At 21.1% G+C, this 25,539-nt stretch overlaps 1 protein-coding gene across 5 annotated transcripts in view; it reads left to right on the top strand.

Moving 5' to 3' along the window:
- The window catches only part of LOC127281941 (potassium voltage-gated channel protein Shaker), a 188,501-nt gene that overhangs the window by 77,781 nt on the left and 85,181 nt on the right, over positions 1-25,539 (top strand). Inside the window, exon 1 of one of the 5 annotated variants that reach the window (XM_051305953.1) lies at positions 22,275-22,511. The exons of the other annotated variants lie outside the window; for them this stretch is intronic. Coding sequence (XP_051161910.1) covers positions 22,438-22,511 — 74 coding nt within the window. The 5' untranslated portion in view covers positions 22,275-22,437. Of the gene's footprint in view, positions 1-22,274; positions 22,512-25,539 lie in introns of those variants that run through there. 5 annotated transcript variants of the gene reach the window in all.

Below are 25,539 nucleotides of genomic sequence, written 5' to 3'. Positions count from 1 at the left end.
CCGAATCTTCCATCAAGTTTATAATCGATTTTATTTGATTAAGCTTCACTCGATCATTTCATCAAAAATGTTTGTATTTTCCTAATGGTTTATTCTTTCTGAAAGATCAAATATAATTCCACTTCTCAATTTAGTTGTAGGTTTTTTTATTAAAAAAAAAAAAAAAAGAAATTACAATTTTTAAAAATAAATTTAATTTTTATTTAATTTTTAAAACGGTTTTATTGTAAATATTATTATTTATTAGTAATTAATAAATATTATTAATTATTAATAAGTATTATTAATTATTAGTTAGTAATAAATAATATTAATTATTAATTATTAATAAATAATATTTATTTGACAAGAAAATATTAATTATAAAATAGAATTATTTAACTAGAATGAAATGGGAAATTAAAAAATTAAATTGGGTCAAGGTCACTTTTTTTTTTTTTTTTAAGCGAATAAGAATTTTCCGCGGAATAATCTTGAATACTTGAAGCCGAATATCCGATATCTTTTTTTTTCAATTTAAAAAAAAAAAGAAGACGAGTTTCTTGTCAATAAAAAAAAATGAAGCGCGTTAAATGAAGAGTAGTAGATTCTTAAAATAGAACTTATTTTTCTTTCATCAAACTTTTAACAATTTTTCTCTATATATCGAGAAATTCACTTTTTAGTTTCTTAAAATTATTATAAATTTTATTTTTATAATATTTATTTTATATTTTATATAATAATATAAATATTAAATATTATAAATATAAATAATATTTATAAAAAAATATTTATAATAATATTAGGCAATTATAATAATATAATTATAAACAATTATGTAAATTTATATAATAATATAAATATTAAATATTATAAATATAAGTAATATTTATAAAAAAATATTTATAATAATATTAGGTAATAATAATAATATAATTATAAACAATTATATAAATTTATAATATATTATAAATATTAATATTTTATCTTTATATATTATAAATATAAAAATTGAATTAAATTTTATTTGAAATAAAGTTCAAATAAAATATATTTTATAATTAAAATTGTAGAGTGAAAATGAAAAATTTTGAATTTTTTTTACATAAACATTTTTTTTTGTTTTTTTTTTTAAATTCGTTTTCAGTTTATTAATGTTAATATAATTGTGCCCTAGTTTTTTTTTCGTCAATAAACACAATTTCATTTGTATGTATGTGTGTGTGTTTGTGTATTTTTTTTTTTTTATATCGAATTTTCCAGCATCAAGTCTCGAATGATACATATACGCGAGTATAAATCGCACCCCTATAGTAGGTCAAAGAGGTTTTAGTGAGAACCTTCAATCGAGCACCATGTTTTTCGATAGGCAAAATCAGGACATTTAAAAAAGAATACGAAAAGATTTTTATTATTTTAGAATAAAATTCTCCCAAGAGAATATATGTATACGATAAAATCAATTGTATATATATATTGTTAGAAAATTTCTAAATTTTATTAAAAAATAAATATATGTTGAAAAAAATTAAAAGGGAAAAAAATAAAAAAGAGGTTAAAAATTAAAAACGAGGATAAAAAAATAAAAATAAATAAAAATTAAAAAAAGAATGTAAAATAATAAAATAAATAAAAATATTAGCTACTAGAGAAAAAGTTTGTTTAATAAACAAAATGAAAAAGTGGAACAGAACATTTTTTAAAAATTTTATTTACATATTATTTTTTTCTAAAATAAATAAAAATTTTATACTTAATATAAAATAAAATAAAATAAAATAATAAATTTATATAGTAATTAAAAAATATTTTATAAATAATACCAATATAATTAATGTAAATAATAGTAATATAAATAATTTTAATTTAATTAATATAAATAATAATTTATTTATTTATTTAATTTATTTAATGAACCAATTAATATAAAAAATAATTTAATTATTATAAATAATAATGATATAATTATTATAAATAATAAAATAATTAATATAATAATATTAATATAAATAAATATATCGCTTTTTTTTACATGCCAATTAAAAATAAGTCTTCTAAATTCACGAATATTTGAGATAATATTTTTTATTTAAATAGCATAGCGCACAATTGCACAAAACGACATATAAATATAGAATCACGCAAGTGTAAATATTACATCTTTTGTTGTCATCATATATTTCTGGGAATGTTGACAAGATTTAATGGCTCGCTATGACAGGCAAACTAATGTTTTCACTTTAATGATATTTGGTTTACAGGAGGAAAAAAAAAATTAAAAAAAAAAAAAACTAAAAAAGGGAGAGATTTATTAAAACAGGTGTTGATAAATTATATCAGAGAGATATTGTTCGATATTTCGTTACACATTGTAGACTGACAAAGAGAAAGATGACTCTCAACGAGCATTAAAGAATCATTAATTGGAAAACATTAATTTCTCTCCAGAGTATAAATACTAACAATCAATCAAGATTTTCAATTATAAATTGGCTTTTTCACTATGTATATGTATATATATATATATATATATAAATTTTGAAAATTCTCTAGAGTGACATCAGAATCATTTTTTATACATTTTAATTTGTCCCAAACGTTAAATGAAGCTAAAAATTGAAGGCATTAAAAGTTACTTGGGTTGTAATTAGTTGTTTAAGTGGAAAACTTTTTTAATTAATGCAAATCGACCCTGGATCTTTGAATTTTCACAAAGACAACTTTGTGACAGTGGGATAGTGGCTGTGTCATAAATTACATATGTTTATGTATCATTGTCGATTTATCAATATTTATATAGTTATGTTAAGCATCCAAAAATATTGCTGTAAATTAAGTGTTAAAATAACAAATTTTGTTATTCTTGGCTCACATCTTGTGTATATGTTATTCACACTGTGTAAATCTTGATTTGTATGATCGATTCCATATGTAATTGAAATTTTCAATATTTTGGTTAAAATTAATAATTATTAATTCTAATTAAATAATAATTTTATTTTTTATTGTTTACATAGAAAAATATACATATAGAGTAAAAAAAAATATTTATTTGATTCAAATAATCGGTTATTTGACTACCCACACAGCACGTAAGCTTGCAGCAACCTTTCGGCAAGCTTACCACGCAATATTGCCAACCTTGCACGGCAAGTTTGCCGCAAGCTTTAAATGTCCCATCTAACTCAAATTTGCATGGTAAGCTTGCCGAAAGATTGCAGTGTAAGGTTACTGCAAGATTGAACAGTAAGATTATTGCAAGATTGCATTGTAAGCTTATTGAAAGATTGCAGTGTAAGGTTACTGCAAGATTGAACAGTAAGATTATCGCAAGATTTAATTGTAAGCTTATCGGAAGATTGCAGTGTAAGGTTACTGCAAGATTGCATGATAAGATTATCGCAAGCTTGCATAGTAAGCTTGCATGGTAAGCTTGTGTCAAGGTTGGTGCAAGGTTGCCAATAACTCCCCCCAAAATTATTTTTGTTAAATTCCGCAAGCTTGCGTTAAGCATGCCATAAGGTTGCCGAGCAAACTTGCATGGCAAGCTTGCTGCAAGTTTGCTGCAACCTTCTGTGCTGATTGGCGAGGTTATTTGACAACCTTGCACCAACCTTGCAACAAGTTTACCGTGCAAGCTTACTGAGCAATCTTGCGATAATCTTACTGTGCAATCTTGCAGTAACCTTACACTGTAATCTTTCGGCAAGCTTACCATGCAAGCTTGGATTAGGTGGGACATGTGAAGCTTGCGGCAAACTTGCCGTGTAAGGTTGGCAATGTTGCGCGGCAAGCTTGCCGCAAGGTTGCTGCAAGCTTACCTGCTATCTGGGTATTATAAATTATTTATTTGTATTAAGTAAATATTTATTTGTGTTAAATAAATATATTTACTTGTGTTAAATAAATATTTATTTGTATTAAATAAATGTTTACTTTTGTTAAATAAATATTTACTTTTGTTAAATAAATATTTACTTTTGTTAAATAAATATTTATTTGTATTAAATAAATATTTACTTGTGTTAAATAAATATTTATTTATATAAAAAAATTATTATTCGAGTCAAATGTTATTTGTTTCGAGTACATAAATTCTTGGCTCAACTAAAATTGAAATAAAAATTATTTAGTTCATGTAAAAATTTATTTTGTGCAAGTAAAAATTACTTGGTTCAAGTATATATTTATTTCATAATAGTCAAGTTTTTTTTTTTTTTTTAATTTTTTAAACTAATTATGACAAATATTTAGGATTTTTAAACTAGTGAAATGTTGAAAATTTCTTTTTATAAAATTTTTGACAGGGAAAGGAGAAAGTGATCCTATATGTATGAAATATATATATATAGAAAAAACCTCTTGAGCCTGAAGGGTCGTCAGTGCTCTTAAACATTTTGCTCGTGACTTGAATGCAGGGTTAAATTAAGGGTTTAAAACCATTATAGATAATAATGAACTCTCGCTTATATATATATAGCCGTAATATTACACATCCGTTATTATTTGCCAGGAGTAATTCATCATGTCTCGAAAAAAAAAGATCTACAAATAGGAAAATATAACACATACTCTTGTAAAAAGTTTTCTCATTATTTCTTTTTATTATTTTATATATGTATATTTCACCGTAATTCTTTTTACATTATTTTTCACATAAAAAAAAGACAAAACAAAGAAAATTAGATATAAATACTACAAAGAAAAAAAAAGTTTACCTTATATTTTAATTATAATAATTTATAATAATAATAATTTTAATTTAATATAAATAAATAAATTTTTCAGAAAAATATATATTTATTTATTATTATTATTATTATTATTATTATTATTAAATTAACATAATTGTAATTATTATTATTTTTATTATTAATAAATAGATTATTAATTAAATAATTAAATTATTAATAATAAATTAATTAATTATAAAATTAAAATAAAAGATAAAAATTGATTGTTACTAAGTTTAAAATAAAATCGATGATTCTTAAAAAGTAAGACCTATTTTACACAAAGTATATATACACAAAACGTATATATGAAGCTTTGGCATTTTGTGATTTCTCTCATCACACAAGAATAAACTAAATAGCATTGAACTCAGAATATGCGTCAGTTATGTTTAGCGCAAAGTTGAACCAATTCGATCCCCGATATTTTTGGATTCAAGTATAACTGTCTAGGCTTCTCCCATTGGGATCGATCAAAAATTGAGACACGTTTTCTCTCTTTGCAAAAACAAAACATTTCACCTTCACAAAAAAATATCGTTTCACTTCAAAAAAAAAAATATCAGTTATTAATAGTAGGCATTATCTGTTTTTACATTCAATCTTTGTTTCGACTAAAAAAATCAAACTTCTTTTTTGTCTCCATTTTTTTTGAAATTGTTTTATAAATTTTTAAAGGTCCTATATTTAATTATAAACGTAGTAAAAAATATTTTAAAAATTTTCATTTCAATTTTATGATAATTATTTATTATTTTTGGTTTTTTTTATTTATTATTTTTTAATTATTATTTTCTATTTATTATTTTCTATTTATTATTTTCTTTTTATTATTTTCTATTTATTATTTATTATTTTTTAATTATTATTTTCTATTTATTATTTATTATTTTAAAAATAGGTATGAATGATTTTTTTATTTTTGATAAATTTATCGCATAAATAATTTTGAAGCAAAAATTATGTAACGTTCATTTTTTAATTTCTTTATAAATCTTCTCTTTTGAATTGAATTTTTTTTTTGTATATTTATTCTTTCGAAAAGTCTCCCCTGTAATTATATACTCTATACGTTTATTTAGTTCTCCAAAGAAGACTGCGCTAAAGTCATAAAATTTTTTTTTTCTTATATTTTTGCTTTAAATAAGCATGCAATGAATTCTACTATACACAAATTTCTTATTTTTCCAGTAAAGTTTTCTTTATTCTAAAAAAAGCTTATTTTTTAAAATCGTTTATAGAATATTATATTTTTAAAGTCCGTTTTGTTAAATAAATATAATATTATACAATTTTTTTTTCATTTTTAAAAATTTATTATTTATTTTAAATTAATCATTTTTTTAAACTTATTATTTATTATTTTTAATTTATTTTTATAAAATTAATAAATTTTTTTGATTTAATATTTATTATTTATTTTAAATTATTCATTTTTTTTTGAATTTATTATTTGTTATTTTTAATTTATTTTTACAAAAATTAATAAATTTTTTTGATTTAATATATTTATTATTTATTTTTTTAAAAATGTTAATATTTTCAAATTAAATGATAATTTGTTGATAATTATTATAAATATAATTTAAATATTAATTTGGAAGTTGGAGAATATTGCACATAATTTCTAAACGAATTCTAATTAAATAATCAATTTTGACCTAGTAACGTTGTAAACAAATTTGAAACTGGAGATAAACTCGGAAGCATTTTGCCGTAAGGCTTTATTTCGGTTTAGGAGGTCTTCATTGCCTGTTACGAGATATAACATATATAATAACGTTACCATGTTATTTCGAAAAAGCGATAATTATAATAACAGAATGAAAAGATTATATTTATATATATAAAGAGGGAGTGGAAAAACTATATATTGTTCCGTTTTAGAAATTGCTCAATCACGTGTTAATGTTAAAGATTATGGGATAAAGTTTTATAGGTATGAAATATATGTCAGGAATTTTCGTTGCCAAAAATAAGCTATATAAAATCGTAGAATAGTTGAACTATTATTATTTTTATATTTCATCTTTTTAACTTTGTTAATTAAATTATTTTTAATTTTTCTTCAATTAATTTTTTCCACATTCAAATTTTTTTATTTTTTAGTTAATAATAATAATAATAATAATAAAACAAAAAAAATATAATAGTAATAATATTGGTAATTATTATTATTTTATAATAATTATAATTTTTCTGACAATATATAATTTATATTTTTTTATGTTTTAATAATATGAAAAAAAATTTAATTAACCTTTAAAAAATATATTTTTTAACTTTCATATTGTTTTAAAATAAATTATCTACTAAGGACAAAGATTTTCTCTTTTTTAATGTCAATTTTCGACAAACTCGAGGGAAAATGCTTTGAGAAATATTCTATAAACTTGAGCTCTCCTCAAAATCTTGTAAATGGACTTAAACAGTTTTTGAAATAAGCTCTTGAAATTTTAAATGAAAGTCAAGTATAACGGATTTTTTTTTTTTTTTGGGATAAAAATAGGATATGGTTTATAGTGTATAATTTATCACTATAATCCATACTGAAACTGAAATGAATTATTCACTGCTAAATTCCAATAAGACAATGAATAATTCATTTCAAAATATTGTACACACTACTATATATATATATATAAAATAAGAACAATATACAAATTATTTTTACAAAATATTGCCATTTTTTTGGGGGGGGGAGGAGTTAAAAAAAAAGAATTTACTCCCTTTTGCCAAAAGACGTATTTAATAAATATTATTCCACTTAAATGAACATTTCACATTTTTCAAGGATTTTTCTCTCACACTGTTTATATTAATTATAAGAGTCGTATTTTTATATTCTTTGAAGGATTTTTTATTTTTACACGCCTATAATTATCGATTTTTGGATCCATTCTTTTTTCTATTTACAGAAAAAAAAATAATTTAAAAAAAGAGAGAATAGAAAAAAAATTCTACATATTATTGAATTTTTTTTTTTTTTTGCGCGGTTAATTATTGCGAATATAAAATTATTAATAACTTCATTAGTAAATTATTATAATTAACGTTTTATAGAGGATTATATCAATATATTGGAAATATTTAATATTACCCAATTGCGTCAAATTAAAAATAAAATATATATACTCTAAATACTGAAAATAGTATAGAAAAAATAATAATTAATAAATTAAAATTAATTTTAATTCACCGATAGGTCGTTTATTTATTATTTAATTAAATATTTCCGTCAGAAATGAAATATTAAAAATAACTGGAGAAAAAAAAATTGTTTTTCATATACATCCGTTAGTTTATCAAAAAAAAAAAAAATGATTGAAATTTCCAAAAGGATTTTCATTTTCCTCCTTCGAATATATTGTACGTGCCTAGTTTTTCGTATCCAATTGAAATCATGTGGTTTTGATATTTTCTTGGGTCTTTTCTGTCCTTAAAATGATCTTCTACAGACAGTACGTGCAACAAAATACAATATTTCACTTATTTTCGATCATATTTCATGCATTTTCATTTATTTCAATCGATAACTTCACGAGCATTGAATTTCAATTGTTTTCAATATATTTTATATATATATACTTTTTTATAATTATAGTAGCTTCAATTATTGGTAGTTTCAATTAGTAGTTGCTTCATTTAATAGTAGTTTCAATTAAAAAATTTTTCAATTAAAAGTAATTTCAATTAACAATAGTTTTCATTAATAGTAGCTTCAATTAAAATTAACTTCAATTAATGGTAGTTTTTATTGTAAGTAGCTTGAATTAATTAATTGTAACATCAATTAATTGTTTCCATTAATAGTAGCATCAATAAAAAGTAACTTCAATTACTAGTAGTTTCAATTATTTGTAGTTTCAATTATTTGTAGTTTCAATAATAGTAGTTTCACTTAAAAGTAGTTTTAATTAATTGTAGTATCCATTAATAGTACTTTATATTAATAATAGCTTCAATTAATTATAATTTCAATTAGAAATAGTTTTAATTAATAGTAGTGTTAAATAATAGTTCTTTTAATTAATTGTAGTTTCCATTAATAGTAGTTTTCATTAACAGTAGCTTCAATTAATAGTAACTTCAAATAGTTATAGCTGCAATTAATAGTAGCTTCAATAAAAAGTAACTTCAATTATTAGTAGTTTCAATCATAGTAGTTTCCCTTAAAAGTAGCTTTAATTAATAGTAGTTTTAATTAATTGTAGTTTCCATTAATAGTAGTTTTCATTAACAGTAGCTTCCTTTAATAATAGCTTCAATTAATTATAATTTCAATTAAAAATAGTTTTAAATTATAGTACTGTTTATTAATAGTTCTTTCAATTAATTGTAGTTTCCATTAATAGTAGTTTTAATTAACAGTAGCTTCAATTAAAATTAACTTTCATTAATGGTAGTTTTAGTTAATCGTAGCTTCAATTAAGATTAACTTCGATTAATGGTAGTTTCCATTTTAACTAGCTTTAATTAACAGTAACTTTAATTAATTGTAGTTTCCATTAATGGTAGCTTCAATTAATAGTATCTTCTATTAATTATAGCTGCAATTATTAGTAGCTTCAATTAAACTTAAATTCAATTATTTGTAGTTTCAATTAATGGTAGCTTCAATTAACAGTAACTTTAATTAATTGTAGTTTCTATTAACAGTAGTTTTCATTAATAGTAGCTTCGATTAATTATAGCTGCAATTAATAGTAGCTTCAATTAATAGTAGCTTCAATTAAAAGTAACTTCAATTATTAGTAGTTTCAATTAATAGTAGTTTCGATTAATAGTAGCTTCAATTAATTATACTTTCAATTAAAAATAGTTTTAATTAATAGTAGTTTTAATTAATAGTTCTTTCAATTAATAGTAGTTTCAATTAATATTAGTTTTCATTAAAAGTAGTTTCCATTAATGGTAGCTTTAATTAATAGTAACTTCGATTAATTATAGTTTCAATTAATAATAGCTACAATTAAAATTAACTTTCATTATTTGTAGTTTCAATTAATTATAGCTTCTGTTAACAATACTTTCAGTTAATTTTAAATTCAATTAATGATACTTTCATTTAATTTTATTTTAAATTACTGATATTTTTAATTAATAATAGTTTAAAAATAATTGTAATATTAATTAATGTGTGCACTTATTTATATTTTTTTATTAATTGTCGTTTAAGTTAATTGTAGTTTTTGAAAATTATGCTCTTAATATTTTTTATTTTTATTTAATTACAGTATCAATTATATATTAATTATTGCTTCCATCAATTGTAATTTCTGTTAATGACACTTTTAATTTATTATTGTTTCTATTATTTATAGTTGCAATATTAATTGTAGATCCAATAAATGATTGTTTCATTTAATTGTAGTAATCAATTGTATTGAATGGCAGTTACAATCGGTTTTAGTTATAATCATTAGTGTAGTTTATTATTAGTGGTAGTAAAAATAAAAAAAAATTTCCTTTTTCAGTTCTATAGTACCTAATAATAATTTAGTAATAATTATTATTTCAGTAATAATTTTTATTTTAGTAATAATTTTTACTTTAGTAATAATTATTACTTTAGTAATAATTTTTATTTTAGTAATAATTATTACTTTAGTAATAATTTCATTATTATACAGTTATTCTACCGAAATTTTTTATTCAAATTTTTTTTTTTTTTATGATAAATGTGTAGAATCAATTTTCTTTTATTGATGGTAACCTTAAAAAATGACTTGAAAAATATAAGACTGTGAAATATTGTGTTTGCCTATCTAGAATGAGATGGAATCATTACTTATCTATATATATGTATGTAGTCGAATAAATATTATTATAGATTGTCTTTAACGAGAAAACTCAACCCATTCATCACATTGAACACATATGGCTTTCAAGTACTTCTTACAAATGTTGGCGAAGTATCCACAAAGAGTATAAAAGTTAACGATTTCAAAAGAGTCTATAGACGATCAATAGTGCTTCAGAGTTTATCTTGTGAAAAGCATTATGACTCGACTTTCATAAAAAAAAAAAAAAATTTCTTTTTTTGCAATAACAGATTTCATCTTTTTATTATTATAATTATTATCATCAAATTACATATGGTTTATTTCTTTTGTCATTTTTTTCTTTTAAGACTTTATCAAGAATTTTTAAAGTTTAGTATATTTGCAAAAATTAATTGTAGAACAAAATTATCCTCTTCAATTATTTATTATTATTATTATTTTATTATTATTAATAATATAATTATAATTAATTTATAATTGTAATTATTATTTGGAAAATTTCGCAGACAATATTTTTAATTTTTTTATCAATTATTTATTAGTATTATTATTATTTATTATTATTATTATTATTATTTTATTATTAATAATATAATTATAATTAATTTATAATTGTAATTATTATTTGGAAAATTTCGCAGACAATATTTTGAATTTTTTTTGGCAATTATTTATTATTATAATTATTATTATTATTATTATCAAATAAATTATTAATATGGTAAATTTTGGGGGAAATCTCTTTTAGATGATTTTCAAAAATAGCTTTTGGCAAACAATTGAAGAAAATCGTTTTCAAGTTTCTTTATGACAATTTGAAACACTTAACTATTATACTTTATTCATTGTCCTTAGAAAAGCTTTTCTTTTATATAGATACGTATAGATATATAAAATACTGAAAGTTGAAAACACAATTTGAGAGAAAGAAAATTCAATTTCAATGTTGGAAGATGTTACTGTCAATAAAATAGGTCCCATTTTTCAGAAAGAAAAAAGGCCAATTCTCTAAAATAAAAAATGGTTTTGTCGATTCGGAAACAATGATTATAGGGACAATTAGGAAATGCGGCGCTTGTTGATTATAGTTTCAACAGGTATACATATATATACAAAAGTGAGAGAAACAGTTTTGTATTTTTTTTTTTTTTACAATCCCCGATTCTATTTTTTTTTTATTAATTATTATTTTTTTTCATTTTTTTTTTTCATATAATAATTAACAAAGATAATTTTTTTCCCAAACATTTATTTCGAGTATTTTTCGAATATTTTTTTGCCTAATAATTTTTAATTAAATGATAAAATTGTGTTTTTTAGCGAAATTCGAGTATTAAAAAAAAATTAAAAAGAAAATTAAAAATTACATGAAAAAAATTTTCATTGTTTATTTTTCAAATTTTCATACATTTGATTTAAAAAAAAAAGTTTTATTACTGTCGTAGTTTTCCAAGAAAAAAAAAGAAAAGAAGAAAATTAAAAATTACATGAAAAAAATTTTCATTGTTTATTTTTCAAATTTTCATACATTTGATTTAAAAAAAAAAAAAAAAAAAAAAGTTTTATTACTGTCGTAGTTTTCCAAGAATCTACGTAAATCATGAAAATTAATGTCTAAATGAAGTGCACTAAGTTAAATTCCTTGGTTCGTTCATTAAAACAAAATTTATGAAATGCAATTGCATTTAAGTAAATTGAACTGACTTTTAAAATTAATTGAAATGAATAAAATAAAGTGATTTAAGATTAAGTGAATTTTTTTCGACACGGGTAAAAAATAAAATAAAAATTAAAAAAATGAAAGAAAAAAAAACACAATTTCAATAAAAATTAAAAATTAAAAACAGAAATAGAAATTTTTTTTATTTTTTTTATTTATTTGCATAAATTATAATTTATTTATTATAATTATAATTCGAAAAAGAAAAAGAAAACCAAAAAAATCTTAAATCTGTGTATTTGTACATGTCAATTTCATTGAGTTTGTGATTTATAAAAAGAAAACTTTTTTTTTCTGTTTTCTTTTTTCCCTCAACATGTGCACACGAAGGAAAACGATTTTTCCCAACTTGAAATTCGTCTCTTTTCCTCGCGAAGCGCTAAGTAGAGCGCGCAGGAAATTCACACAATGCCGTTTGACGAACGTCATTCGTTTTTCTTCAACTCCATCTCTTTTATCTCAATCCCGGTGACTTTCATGCATTATCTTTTTACCATTTCCTTCCATCATTCTCTTCCCCCCACTCACCCTCCTTTTACCTCCAAGAGGGAGATTTCTCGTCTCAGTGCCTTACTTTTTTCTCACGACACCAATATATATATATATATATATATATATATGCTTATTAATAAGTAAAAAAAAAGAAAAAATTGCAGCAAAGGAAACGCAAAAGAACTTATTAATAAAAAATTCTTTTTTAAAATGAAGCAAAGAAAAAGAAAAATAGGAGAAAAAAAAGGAAAATAACGTCTACTCTCAACAAAACACGGCAACAGTAATCAATTAAAAATGAATTTTAATAAAAGTACCGGTAATGAAATTGTTTTTTATTTTTTATTTTTTTATTTATTTTTTTTTTTTGAACTCTTTGACAATTTAAATTCAAAGTTAATTAATTTCTTATTTTTTAAATTAATTTTTAATTAAATAGATTTTTAATATGGCAATGGTTATAGATATAAAGAAAATTAATTGTAATTTTAATTAATAGAAATTTCAATTAATAGTAGATTCAATTAATAGTAAATTCAAATAACAGTAGTTACAATTAATAGTAGTTTTAATTAACAGTAGTTTGAATTAATAGTAGTTTTAATTAACAGTAGCTTTAATTAACAGTAGTATTTATTAATTGTAGCTTTAATTAATAGTCAATTCATTAATAATAGTTTCAAATAAAATACTATTAATTGAAACTACAATTAATTAAAACTACTGTTAAGTGAAACTATAATTAATTAAAACTACTTTTAGTTCTGATTATTGTTTATTAAAACTATTATTATTAGTTGAAACTACTATTAATTAAAATTACTATGAATTAGAGCTATTTTTAATTAAAACTACAAATAATTAATGTTAATTTTAATTGAAGATACTATTAATTAAAACTATAATTAATCAAAGTTATTATTAATTTAAACTACTATTCATGAAAATTAGTATTCATGGAAACTACAATTAATTGAAGTTACTATTCTTGATAATTAGTATTAATGGAAAATACAATTAATTGACGTTACTATAATTTAAAATTACTTTAAATTAAAGGAAATTTTATTGAAAACTACTATTAATTAAAGCAACTATTGTTTAAAACTACTATTAATTAAAACTACTAATAATTAAAACTATTAATAATTAAAATTTTGAATTAATAGTGACTCCAATTAATAGTAACTTCAATTAATAGTAAATTCTACTGTCAATAACTTCAATTAATAGTAAATTTAATTGTTAATAACTTCAATTAATTGTAGTTTCCATTAATAGTAGTTTCAATTAACAGTAACATCAATTAATTATAGCTTCAACTATTAATAACTTCAATTAACAGTAGATTTTCTTAATTATAACTACATTAATTGTAGTTTCCATTGTAAGTAGCTTCAATTAATAGTAACTTCAATTAATTGTAGTTTCAATTAATATTAATTTGAGTTAATAATAGTTTCAATTAATAATAGTTTTAATTAATAATAGTTATAATTAATAGTAGTTTTAATTAATTGTATCTTCAATTAACAGTAGTTTCAATTAATCGTATTTTCAATTTGAAACTATTATTAATTGAAGTAACTATTAATTAAAGCCACTATTTATAAAAACTACTATTAATTAAAGCTGCTATTAATTAAAACTACTGTTATTTGAAGTTACTGTTAATTGAAGCAAATATTAATTAAAACTACAATTAATTGAAGTTACTGCCAATTGTATTTACTATTAATTGAAGTTACTATTATTTAAGCTACCATTAATTGAAACTACAAATAATTGAAGTTACTATTAATTGAACCTACTATTAATGAAAACTACATTTAATGGAAACTTTAATTAATTGAAGTTGCTGTTAATTGAAAGTACAATTAATTGAAGTTACTGTTAATTAAAACTACAATTAATTGAAGTTACTGTTAATTGAAACTACTATTAATTGAAGTTACTGCCAATTGTATTTACTATTAATTGAAGTTACTATTATTGAAGCTACTATTTATTGAAACTACAAATAATTGAAGTTACTATTAATTGAACCTACTATTAATAAAAACTACTTTTAATGGAAACTACAATTACTTCAAGTTACTGTTAATTGAAACTACAATTAATTGAAGTTACTGCCTGTTGTATTTACTATTAATTGAAGTTACTATTATTGAAACTGTCATTAATTGAAACTACAAATAATTGAAGTGAACTTTAATTGAAGCTGCTGTTAATTGAAACTATTATTAATCGAAGTTACTTTTAATTGAACCAACTATTAATGAAAACTACATTTAATAGAAACTAAAATTAATTGAAGTTACTTTTAATTGAAACTTCTATTAATTAAAACTACAATAAATAAAACTACAATTAATTGAAGTTACTGCCAATTGTATTTACTATTAATTAAAGTTACTATTAATTGAAGCTACTTTTATTAGAAATTACTATTAATTATAACTTTTAATTATTAGTTTTAATTGATAGTAGATTTAATTAATATTAGTTTTAATCAATTGTAGCTTCAATTAATAGTAGTTTCCATTTTTTAATAGCTTCAATTGACAAATAGTTTTAATTAACAGTGGTTTAATTTAATAGATGTTTTATTTAAATAATAATAATTTTATTCAATTGTAGTATAAATATGCATATTTCTCTTCAATCGATTCTTTACTTAAAACTCCATAGAAAATAATTTAAAGTAAAAAAAAAGAGCAACTTCCGAGTGACTTTTTTTTCCCCCCCTTTCTTTTTTCTTCTATTTGCCCCTTTTATATTTTGCGTTCTCTCTCTCTCTCCCTTGTGTAGAGATTTCTCGTCTCATCGACTTATTTCAAAGAAGAATTCTCACGACACCAATATATGCTTATTATTAACTGGTAAAAAGAGAAAGAGAGAGAGAGTGAAAAAAAAGAGTGGAGAAGTAGAAGAAAAAGATAATGACAAAAAAAAATGTTGATAATAATAACAATAACAACAACAATAATAATAATAAAAAAAAAATAAAAGCAACCAACCCTCAAATGATGCTGGTTGCTATAACGCAATAGAAGGACTAGCGTGGAAATATCGAGCTGATGCTAGTGGGGTGGGGGGGGGTGATGAGGAGGATGGGTGGAGGGGGTTAGAATCGAGAAAAGAGTAGAGGGGTGGGGGGTTCAGGGGTTGAGGTAACGGGGTAGAGGACAGCGCGTGTAATGGAAAAAGAGTGAAAATGCGGTAAAAGAAGGAAACGCGCTAGAAGGGGGTTAACGAAAGGGTCGAGAGTGAGTAAGAGAGAGAGAGAAGGAGAGAAAATGAGAAAGGGAAAAAAAGAGAGAGAGAGAGTTAAAACAGCTCGAGTAGAATGGCACGCCGTATGCCCTATCAGTGGAGCCACTAGACCACCACTGAAGCTAGTATAGCAACGGTTACGTTCCTATATTATATATATCTATATAAAGAGCGACTGATCAACCAGTTCCGGTCTGCGCGCTACTATATACCGGTTGCGTCGTCTGATCACTAAACGACAATCTGTCAACTCTATATAGTATAGTATTCAGTCACTCAGTGCCAGTAAGACGTTTGCAATCGCCACGTCAGTTACTTTTCTTTTTTTTTTTCTTTGCCATTATTATTATTATGTCATATATATATTTTTTATATTTCACGCTCGATTACTTCCGGTATTTTTTTTTCATTTTTTTTTTTTTTATAACTGACATCCGGACATATTTACAATGTCAGCGGAAAAAAAATTGCAAATTTACGTTATTCTGTTGTTTTTGTTTTTTTTTTATTTTTATAATATGGATAAAAACGACGATTGCTTGAAAAGTGCTGAGATTTTGTAAAAATTTTTTTTTCTTTTTATGATTTTTGGTGCGATGGCAATTTTTTTTTTCTTGACCTTTTTTTATGACGAGAGTGATTGATTTACAATTTTTGAGGCAGTTTTATTTTTATTTGTAATTTTTTTTTTTTTTTTTAATTTAATTTGAAAAAAGGGATTTTTTATTGTCCTCGGAATCAAGATAAGAGGGAACATTATTTTTCAAAGTGATTTTAATTTGTTATTTAATAATAAATGGGGGACGAGTTTTAATGTATTAATTAAATTGTTAATATAAAATATTACTGTAAAAAACTACTATAAAATATTAATAAAAAATATTACTATAAAAAAGTACTATAAAATATTACTATAAAATATTATTATAAAATTTTATTATAAAATATTATTATAAAATATTATTATAAAAAATTACTATAAAATATTATCATAAAATATGATTTTAAAAAATTATTATAAAATATTATTATAAAATATTTTTATAAAAAATTATTACAAAAAATTATTATAAAAAATTACTTTAAATTATTATTATAAAATATGATTTAAAAAAATTACTATAAAATATTATTATAAAATATTTTTATAAAATATTATTATAAAATATTATTATAAAAAATTACTATAAAATATTATTAAAATATATTTTTACAAAAAAATTATTACAAAAAATTACTATAAAATATTAATATAGAATATTATTATGAAATATTTATAAAAAAAAATTACTATAAAATAATAATATAAAATAATAATATAAAAAATAAAATAGTTGTTAATAATAAAAAACAAATTGTAATTGCAAATTTTTTTTAAGTGTTAAAAAAGTCAAATAAAATTTTAAATTTTAATAAAAATATATAAAAAGTTGTTCCCTCCCAAAAAAAAAACAAAAAAGAAAGGAAAAATTTCCTTGTAAGAAAATATTAAATTTTATATTAACAATTTTTTTTTTTGCCCAAAAAAAAGGTATTCTAACTTTACTAAATAATTTTATATATACTTTGATCAGAACTTGTAGGTAATTAGTTTAAAAAAAAAAAAAAAAATTCTAAAAGATACACAGAGAAAACTTTTATATGTAAACTTTTAGAATTCCTTTAAATTAAATTTTTTTTTACTATCTTAACTTTTGTTTAAAAAAAAAGACTTTAATTAAATACAAGTTTTATGTTCAGTATTTAATTTTATTTACAAAGTGATTTAATATGTTAATTTTAATTTAAAATTTCCCCTTTCTTTTATTTTCTCCCTTTGTCTAATTGTTTAGATTTCTAAAAAATAACAAATACAAAGTTTTTTTTGAAAATATTTTTCAAGAGTTTTTTTTATTCATTTATTTAATATTTATTTATTTGACACATTTAATATAAAAAAAATTGTTTGAAAATAATAATGACAAAAAAAAATATTTCTAATAGTATTTTTTCAAATTCTCACAATAATCATCAAAAAAAAGAAAAATACTTTCTTAACATTGTTATAAAAGTTTCAACACGCAGTTATAAACTTTAAAAAAAAAAAAGACAATACATTTATAGAACAAATGTGAAGACTATTTTTTTTTTTTTTTTTATAATGATTATAACATCAGCTTACTTATTTTTTTCCAAGAAAGATAAAATAATTGTATTGGAAAATAAAATATGAACTAAAATAGAGAGGAAAAAAAAATATATATATAATTTATAAACTATAACAGTAGTATTATTTCAAATGGAAAAATATATTTTTTGTATATTTACTTGTTCAACTTGTCTCGAATTTCAGTTTAAAAAGTGATGAATAATTGAAGGCAAAAGTCAGTGGATTATCCTTAATACTTTCACACCCCGTGAAACTAAAACTCGGTATTTAATTCATTTTCAAAGCCTCTTATATTTTTTCAACACATGACGAATTTGATACTGAAAAAAATAACTCTTGAAAAATATATATTATTTTTTTTTTATTTCGCATTGGATTTTTATTTTACTAAATTTTAAATATATATATATTATAATAGAGGGAAAAAAATGAAATTTTCTCCTGAGAAAATAGAGAATTCTATATATATATATATATGTATTACTGGAAGTCTATCGATCCTGAAAATTACAGCTTTTCCTATCTCTTACTTTAGACTTCCGTGTTTTAATAAAACGAAAGAGTGAAGTCACTGGCTATAAAATATTCTACTAGTATTTGATATACATAATAAATGATAAAAATCATTGTAAACCAATTGAGAGGGTAAATTTTTCTGATTTTTTTTTTTAATCTGCAAAAAAAATTTTTTTTCAATTTTTTTTTAATAATAAATATATATTTGTATTTTTTATATACAAAAAATAAATTTTTTAAAAAATGAAAAAAAATTTATTTACATGTTTAAAAAATGACATTAAAAAAAAAAAAAAAAAAAAAAAAATGTAGAAAAATTTTCTATATTTAAGTTATAAACTAGTGTCTTAATCTATTGATCGTGTAAGGTGTCTGTCTGGTAAACCTTTGCATAAATTACTTAATATTGTCTGCAAAATTTGCAAACAATAATTTATATCAATTATAGAAAAATACTTTACAGAAGCTCGTTAGATTCAACTAATTTATTTATTATTTTTTTTTATTATTAATTTTGTTTATTAATTTTTTTAGAAAAAATTTTTTTTTTAATTATAAAAATATTTTTTAATTTTTATATTAATATAAATATAGTAATAATAGTAATAAAAATAATAATAAAAATAAAAATAAAAAGTAATAATAATAATAATAATAATAATAATAATAATAATAATAATAATAATAATAATATGAATATTAATAATAATATTAATAATAATAATTATAATAATATGAATATTAATATTTAAATAATAAATAATTTTAAAAAAAAATTGTTAATTAAAAAAATTGTTTAATCATATATGAAAATTTTCATTTATTTTTATAAATAATCTCTTTAAATCGATATAAATATAATAAATGAAATGATTGACTATAATAATAATAATAATAATAATAATAATAATAAAAAGTATTATTGCAACGTTCAACAATGGAATTTAATTTAAATTCAATTTAAAATTTAATTCCCTCTTCTTCAAGTTTCAAGCGTTCAAATGGGGATAAAAATACATTCAAGAATATTGGTTTATTGGCAAAGAAATAAATAGATATGAAATTTTACTGTGAGAAAAAAATGACAAAAAAAAACGATAGAAATATAATATACGTGACATAAGAAAATTTTTTTTTTTTTTTTTTTATTTAAATTTAGAATAGAATACTGTTTTCTTTGAATCAAGTTAAAAAAAAAATTTTCTTTTTGCAAGTAGAAATTATTTTTTAAAATTCCGAAAAATTGATTATAATTTTTTTCCAATTTAAAAAAAGATTTTCTTTGATAGAAATTTTCTTTTTTAAATCTAATATTTTTGTTCAAAAATATTTTTAAAAAATTTAATTTTTTTTTTAATTTAATTTTTTTTTATTTAAAAAAGCTTTTCTTTGATGAAAGAATTTTTTTTTGCCTAATAATATTTTTACAGTAGAGGTTAAAAAAAAGGAGGGGAGTTTTTTTTTATTATTTATTTATTTTAAAAAAATCATACAAATTTTCACTCATTGAAGACACAATTTGGAATTTAGAAAAAAAAAATCCAAAAATATAGGGAAAAAAAAGAAATTCTCTAGGAAATCAATATAAAATAGAGAAAGTCAAATTTGTTCGAGTTTATTTGAATGATTTCAATTTAAGATTAATCGAAGTACGATTTTCTCATTGTCGCTTTTATCCATTGTTTAAACACCACTGAGAGAGAAATTTTGTGTATGTGTGTGTGTTTACGAAAGTTTCTCGGGCTCGACAAGTATTTAACGTTGATTTTTCAATCTGGCAGGCTGTTTTATTCAAGAATAGAGAAAACGTGCACTAGCCACAGTGAAATTGACTTTATATTCACGTCACAACATCAATTTCTCACAAGTGGTAAAAGGAGATTGAAAATTCGTTCTTTTCGAATTTAAGGATATATAAGGAATGTGAAAGTGATTTGTGATTGTCGATATAAATATATATAGTAGATTTCATGAAAATTACGTGCGCGGATTTTTTTTTTTGGGTAAATAAATTTTTTTTTTTTCAATTCGGCGACAATTTTTCATGTTTTGTTTACTTTGGTGAAAAAAAATTTTAACCATTACCGTTACAATTATTGAATTTTTTTTTACATTTTTGAATTTCTAAATTTATAAATAATTTATAAATAATTTATTATAATAAATAATTAATTAAATTATTTATAAATAATTTATTTATAAATTTCATAAGTTTCAAATTTTACAGATTTTTAAATTTTTAAATAAATTAAAATTTTTTTATATTTTAAATTCGTAATATATTAAAATATTTAAATTCAAAATTTTTCATTTCCTAATTAATTTTTTTTACCATTGAAACTACAAAGAGAATTAATTAAATTTTGATAAAATTTCTTTAAAATATATTTTTTTCAAATTCTAAATTTTTTCTGACCCTTTCAAGCAGAAATTTTTTTTTTTTTAGAATACTTTCTAGTGAGACAAAATTTTGCTGGACCTTGCAAAAGACTATATATAAAATAAATCCAACACTGAAGCTAAAATTTATGCTGATTCATTAAATAGAGAAAATTTAACAGTCCAGTCATGAGATTTTACTCAAAATATACGAATTTCTGAAGATTTATCATATACGTGATTTTTTTTTCTTTTGTTCATATATGCAAAGTTTTCATTATATTTGAATTTAATTTTAAAAATGTCAAAAATATTTCAACATATTCTTTATATAAAAATTTTAAGATTCAGAGACAAGATAAAAAATGAATTTCCTGTCCGAATGTGATAAAAAATGTTCTATATATCGCATCTTCTTTTATCAAAGAATTTTCGATATTAAATGACGCTTTCATTTCGTGATATTTTAATTAAAATTGTATTTGAAATGGTCAGTGTTATTAAAGAAAAAAGAAAAAATTAAAAAAAAAGAAATGTGAAAAGAAAACTAAAAATATTTAATTTTTTTATATGAAAAAAGATATTTATTTTTACAACTAAAAAATTTATCATTTATCGTCTTCTAATATTAAATATTTAATTAAAACTTAATTTTAAATAAAAAAAAAAATGGTAATTAATAAATTATTGATTTTATCATTTTGACAGTTAATTAGGAAAAGTTAATTAAACATTGCGAGCAATTAATGCAATATTATTAAATTGAAACCTTAAAAATTTATTTTCTCAAAAAAGCCAAAGTAATAAACGTAAAAACAAATCATGAGAAAGTTATTGTACTGATATCGTTAAATTATAAAACAGAAACTTGGTGCGCATGAATTTTCCTTAAAGTGGAACTGTGAGCTGAATAAAAGAAAAATTAAGTGAAACAATAACAACTTTCCATTGACATAATATATTCAAAAAAATACTTTACTATTAATTTATTTGAAAATAAACTTAAAAATCTCTAAAAAAAAAAATAAAATATGGAAAAAGTAAAAAATTTTCCCTTAAAAATTGAAAATTTATTTTTTAAAAAAGTGAAATTTCGTCATTAAAAACTATGTATTTCCATAAAATCAATGTGATAATGAACCGAGTGAATTTAATAATGAAAACTATAATAATAATAATTATTATTAACATTATAAGTGTGAAAAAAATAGTGTTAAAAAAAATTAAAAACATCTGTGATAAATCATTAAAATTACAATTATTTAAATTTATTAGTTTAATAATTTCTTTGAAATTTAATTATATTTGCAATTTCAATTAATTATGATGCTTTTCAAGAAAAAAATTAAAAAACTTAAATAAAAATTTGTATAATGGCAATAGCTGAACTTTCTTAAAAAAGGAATGGCCGCAGTAGCGGGCATATACGGAATTACTGACGATCGACATTTGAAACACCATGAATTACGATTATATACGTAAGTTTATTTTAGAAATTAAAAAATAATTATTTGCAAAAATAATTTTTTTTTAAATTTAAATTTATCTTATTTTTTCAATTCTCTTTGAATAGAAATTTTATTTCACCGAAATTGCGCAATTTATTTATTTTATAATTCGATAATTTAGGCGAATTTATTTTTTCGGCAAAAAAAAAGAATTTTATTTGACCGAAATTACGTTTGATCCAAATTTTTTATTGACCGAAATTCTATTTAGCCGAATTTGTTTTGGTCAAAAAATTTTGATTTGACCGAAATTCTATTTAGCCGAATTTGTTTTGGTCAAAAATTTTAATTTCACCGAAATTCCATTTAGCCAAATTTGTGCTTTGGACAAAAAATTTTATTTGACCGAATTTTTACTTGTATTTTTATTTGATTGAATTTTTCTTTTTTTTTAATAGAAATTAAATTAAAGAAAATTCAAAATAATGGGAATTAGAAGTGAAAAAAGTTTTTCTTTCTTTGCTTTAATAAAATACTTATCACTGAAGTAATCATTGGAAATGATAAAACGAAACAATTTAAAGAATTAAATGTTCGCTTTTGTATATAGATGAGCTTGGCACGTGACTTATTACTATGAGAATGCCAAGCAAGTAATTTCCTGACTTTTAGAAGTGGGCAATTAAGAGTGGATTTCATTGTCAAGTTTATGACTTTCCGGATGATGTATTTTGCCTTACGCTTCAAACGTAATTGCCGTAAAAGGAATTTAATCCTTTCCCTCTACACTGATCAGTCAGGAATCTTAAGCTTAATATATAGATATACAAAAAAAAATACAAAAAAAAATATTTTCCACACTGTATGCCAGGAAATTTCAATTTTTTAAAATTTATATTAGAAAAAGAAGAATTTTGCTGTGTCAGCTAATTTTTTTTGCTACTACAGTGAATATTTTTGTTGCTGTAGCAAATTTTTTTCAGCAAACATTCGTTAGCATTTGTAGTTAATTTATTATTTTCCATGAAAGTAGAATTTTTTTTATAATACTGTATCAAAAAAGAAGAAGTTTGCTATTGGCAACTAATTTTTTTTTTGCTACCACAGTGAACATTTTAGTTGCTGCAGCAAATTTTTTTCAGCAAATATTCGTTAGCACCTGCACTAAATTTATTCTTATCCGTGAAAGTGGAAAAAAAATTTTTTTTATTGTAGTATATCAGAAAAACAAGAAATTTGCTGTGGCAGCAAATATTGTTTTACTACCACAGCAATTATTTTTGTTGCTGCAGCAAATTTTTCTCAGCAAACATTTGTTAGAATGTGTAACTAATTTATTATTTTCCGTGAGAGTAAAAATATTTGTTTATATATATTATATTAAGCAATGGTGAAATTTGCTGTGGTAGCAAATAGTTTTTTGCTACCTCTGCAAATATTTTAGTTACTACAGCGAATTTTTTGTACTAAACATTCCTTAGCATCTGTAGTCAATTTATTCTTTTCTGTATAAGTAAAAAAAAATTTTTATATCCTATATCAGACAAAGAAGACATTCGCTGTGGCAGCAAATATTATTTAACTACCACAGCAATTATTTTAGTTGCTGCAGTAAATTTTTCTCAGCAAACATTCGTTAGCATCTGTAATTAATTTATTATTTTCCGTGAGAGTAAAAATATTTGTTTATATATATTATATTAAGCAAAGGTGAAATTTGCTGTGACAGCAAATAGTTTTTTGCTACCTCTGCAAATATTTTAGTTACTACAGCCAATTTTTTTTACTAATCATTCCTTAGCATTGGTAGTTAATTTATTCTTTTCTGTATAATCAAAAAAAAATTTCATATTCTCTATCAGGCAAAGAAGAAATTCGCTGTGTCAGCAAATATTATTTAACTACCACAGCAATTATTTTAGTTGCTGCAGTAAATTTTTCTCAGCAAACATTCGTTAGCATCTGTAATTAATTTATTATTTTCCGTGAGAGTAAAAATATTTGTTTATATATATTATATTAAGCAAAGGTGAAATTTGCTGTGACAGCAAATAGTTTTTTGCTACCTCTGCAAATATTTTAGTTACTACAGCCAATTTTTTTTACTAATCATTCCTTAGCATTGGTAGTTAATTTATTCTTTTCTGTATAATCAAAAAAAAAATTTCATATTCTATATCAGGCAAAGAAGAAATTCGCTGTGGCAGCAATTTTTTTTTTGCTACCACAGCAAAGATTTTAGTTGCTGCAGCAAATTTTTTTCAACAAACATTCATTAGCATTTGTAGTTAATTTAATTATTTTCCGTGTAAAAAAATTCATTTTTATTTCCCGAAAACTATAAATGGAAAAATCTTTTTTGCGTCAATAAATATTTTTTGCGAGATAACAGAGAGAATACAACATATTTTTGAAATACAATCCCGAAGTTTCAGGCGCGCGTTTACATGGAAATTGCGGTTGAACTACAAATTTTCAACGGTTGAATGACGTTATATGTGTATACGTATATTACATGCACTAGAGAATATGCTTCATATATATATATATATATATATTATATAATATTTTTTTTCTCTGCTGTTAATCCCATATTAAAGCCGATCTTAGTTTACTACATATTACATTTTTTGTATATATATATGCATTTACTGCTGAAATTAAGAAGATTAAAGTTTTATAAAATGTGTGATATTTAAATTTCACAATGAATATTTCAAAATAATTTATATATTTTATTCTCTTAGAGTATAATAATCGTATATAATAATAATAATTTTATAAATAAGAAATTTAATAAATAATAATATTTTATTTTATTTTTACATATAAATTTTCATCTCAATACCTTTTCGCAACTTTATTGGAATATTCTAATCTAAAATTAATTTTATTTTAAAAGGAAAATTTCTATATTGAAATTTTTATTTTTTTTTGTATTTTTTTATTTCTATGTACAAATTTTCCTCTTAAAATGAAATAAATTTTCTATTAGATTATTTGAATAAAGTTCCGAAATTTTTTTTTTTTTGAAAAAATATAGAAATTTTCCTCTCAA

This window comes from Leptopilina boulardi, unplaced genomic scaffold, assembly GCF_019393585.1.
Source record: "Leptopilina boulardi isolate dan_hultmark-lab unplaced genomic scaffold, ZJU_Lbou_2.1 LbouV2_278, whole genome shotgun sequence".
NCBI lineage: Eukaryota > Metazoa > Arthropoda > Insecta > Hymenoptera > Figitidae > Leptopilina > Leptopilina boulardi.
The sequence above is the reverse complement of the archived record's forward strand: the minus strand, read 5'-3'. Positions and strand labels throughout refer to the sequence as shown.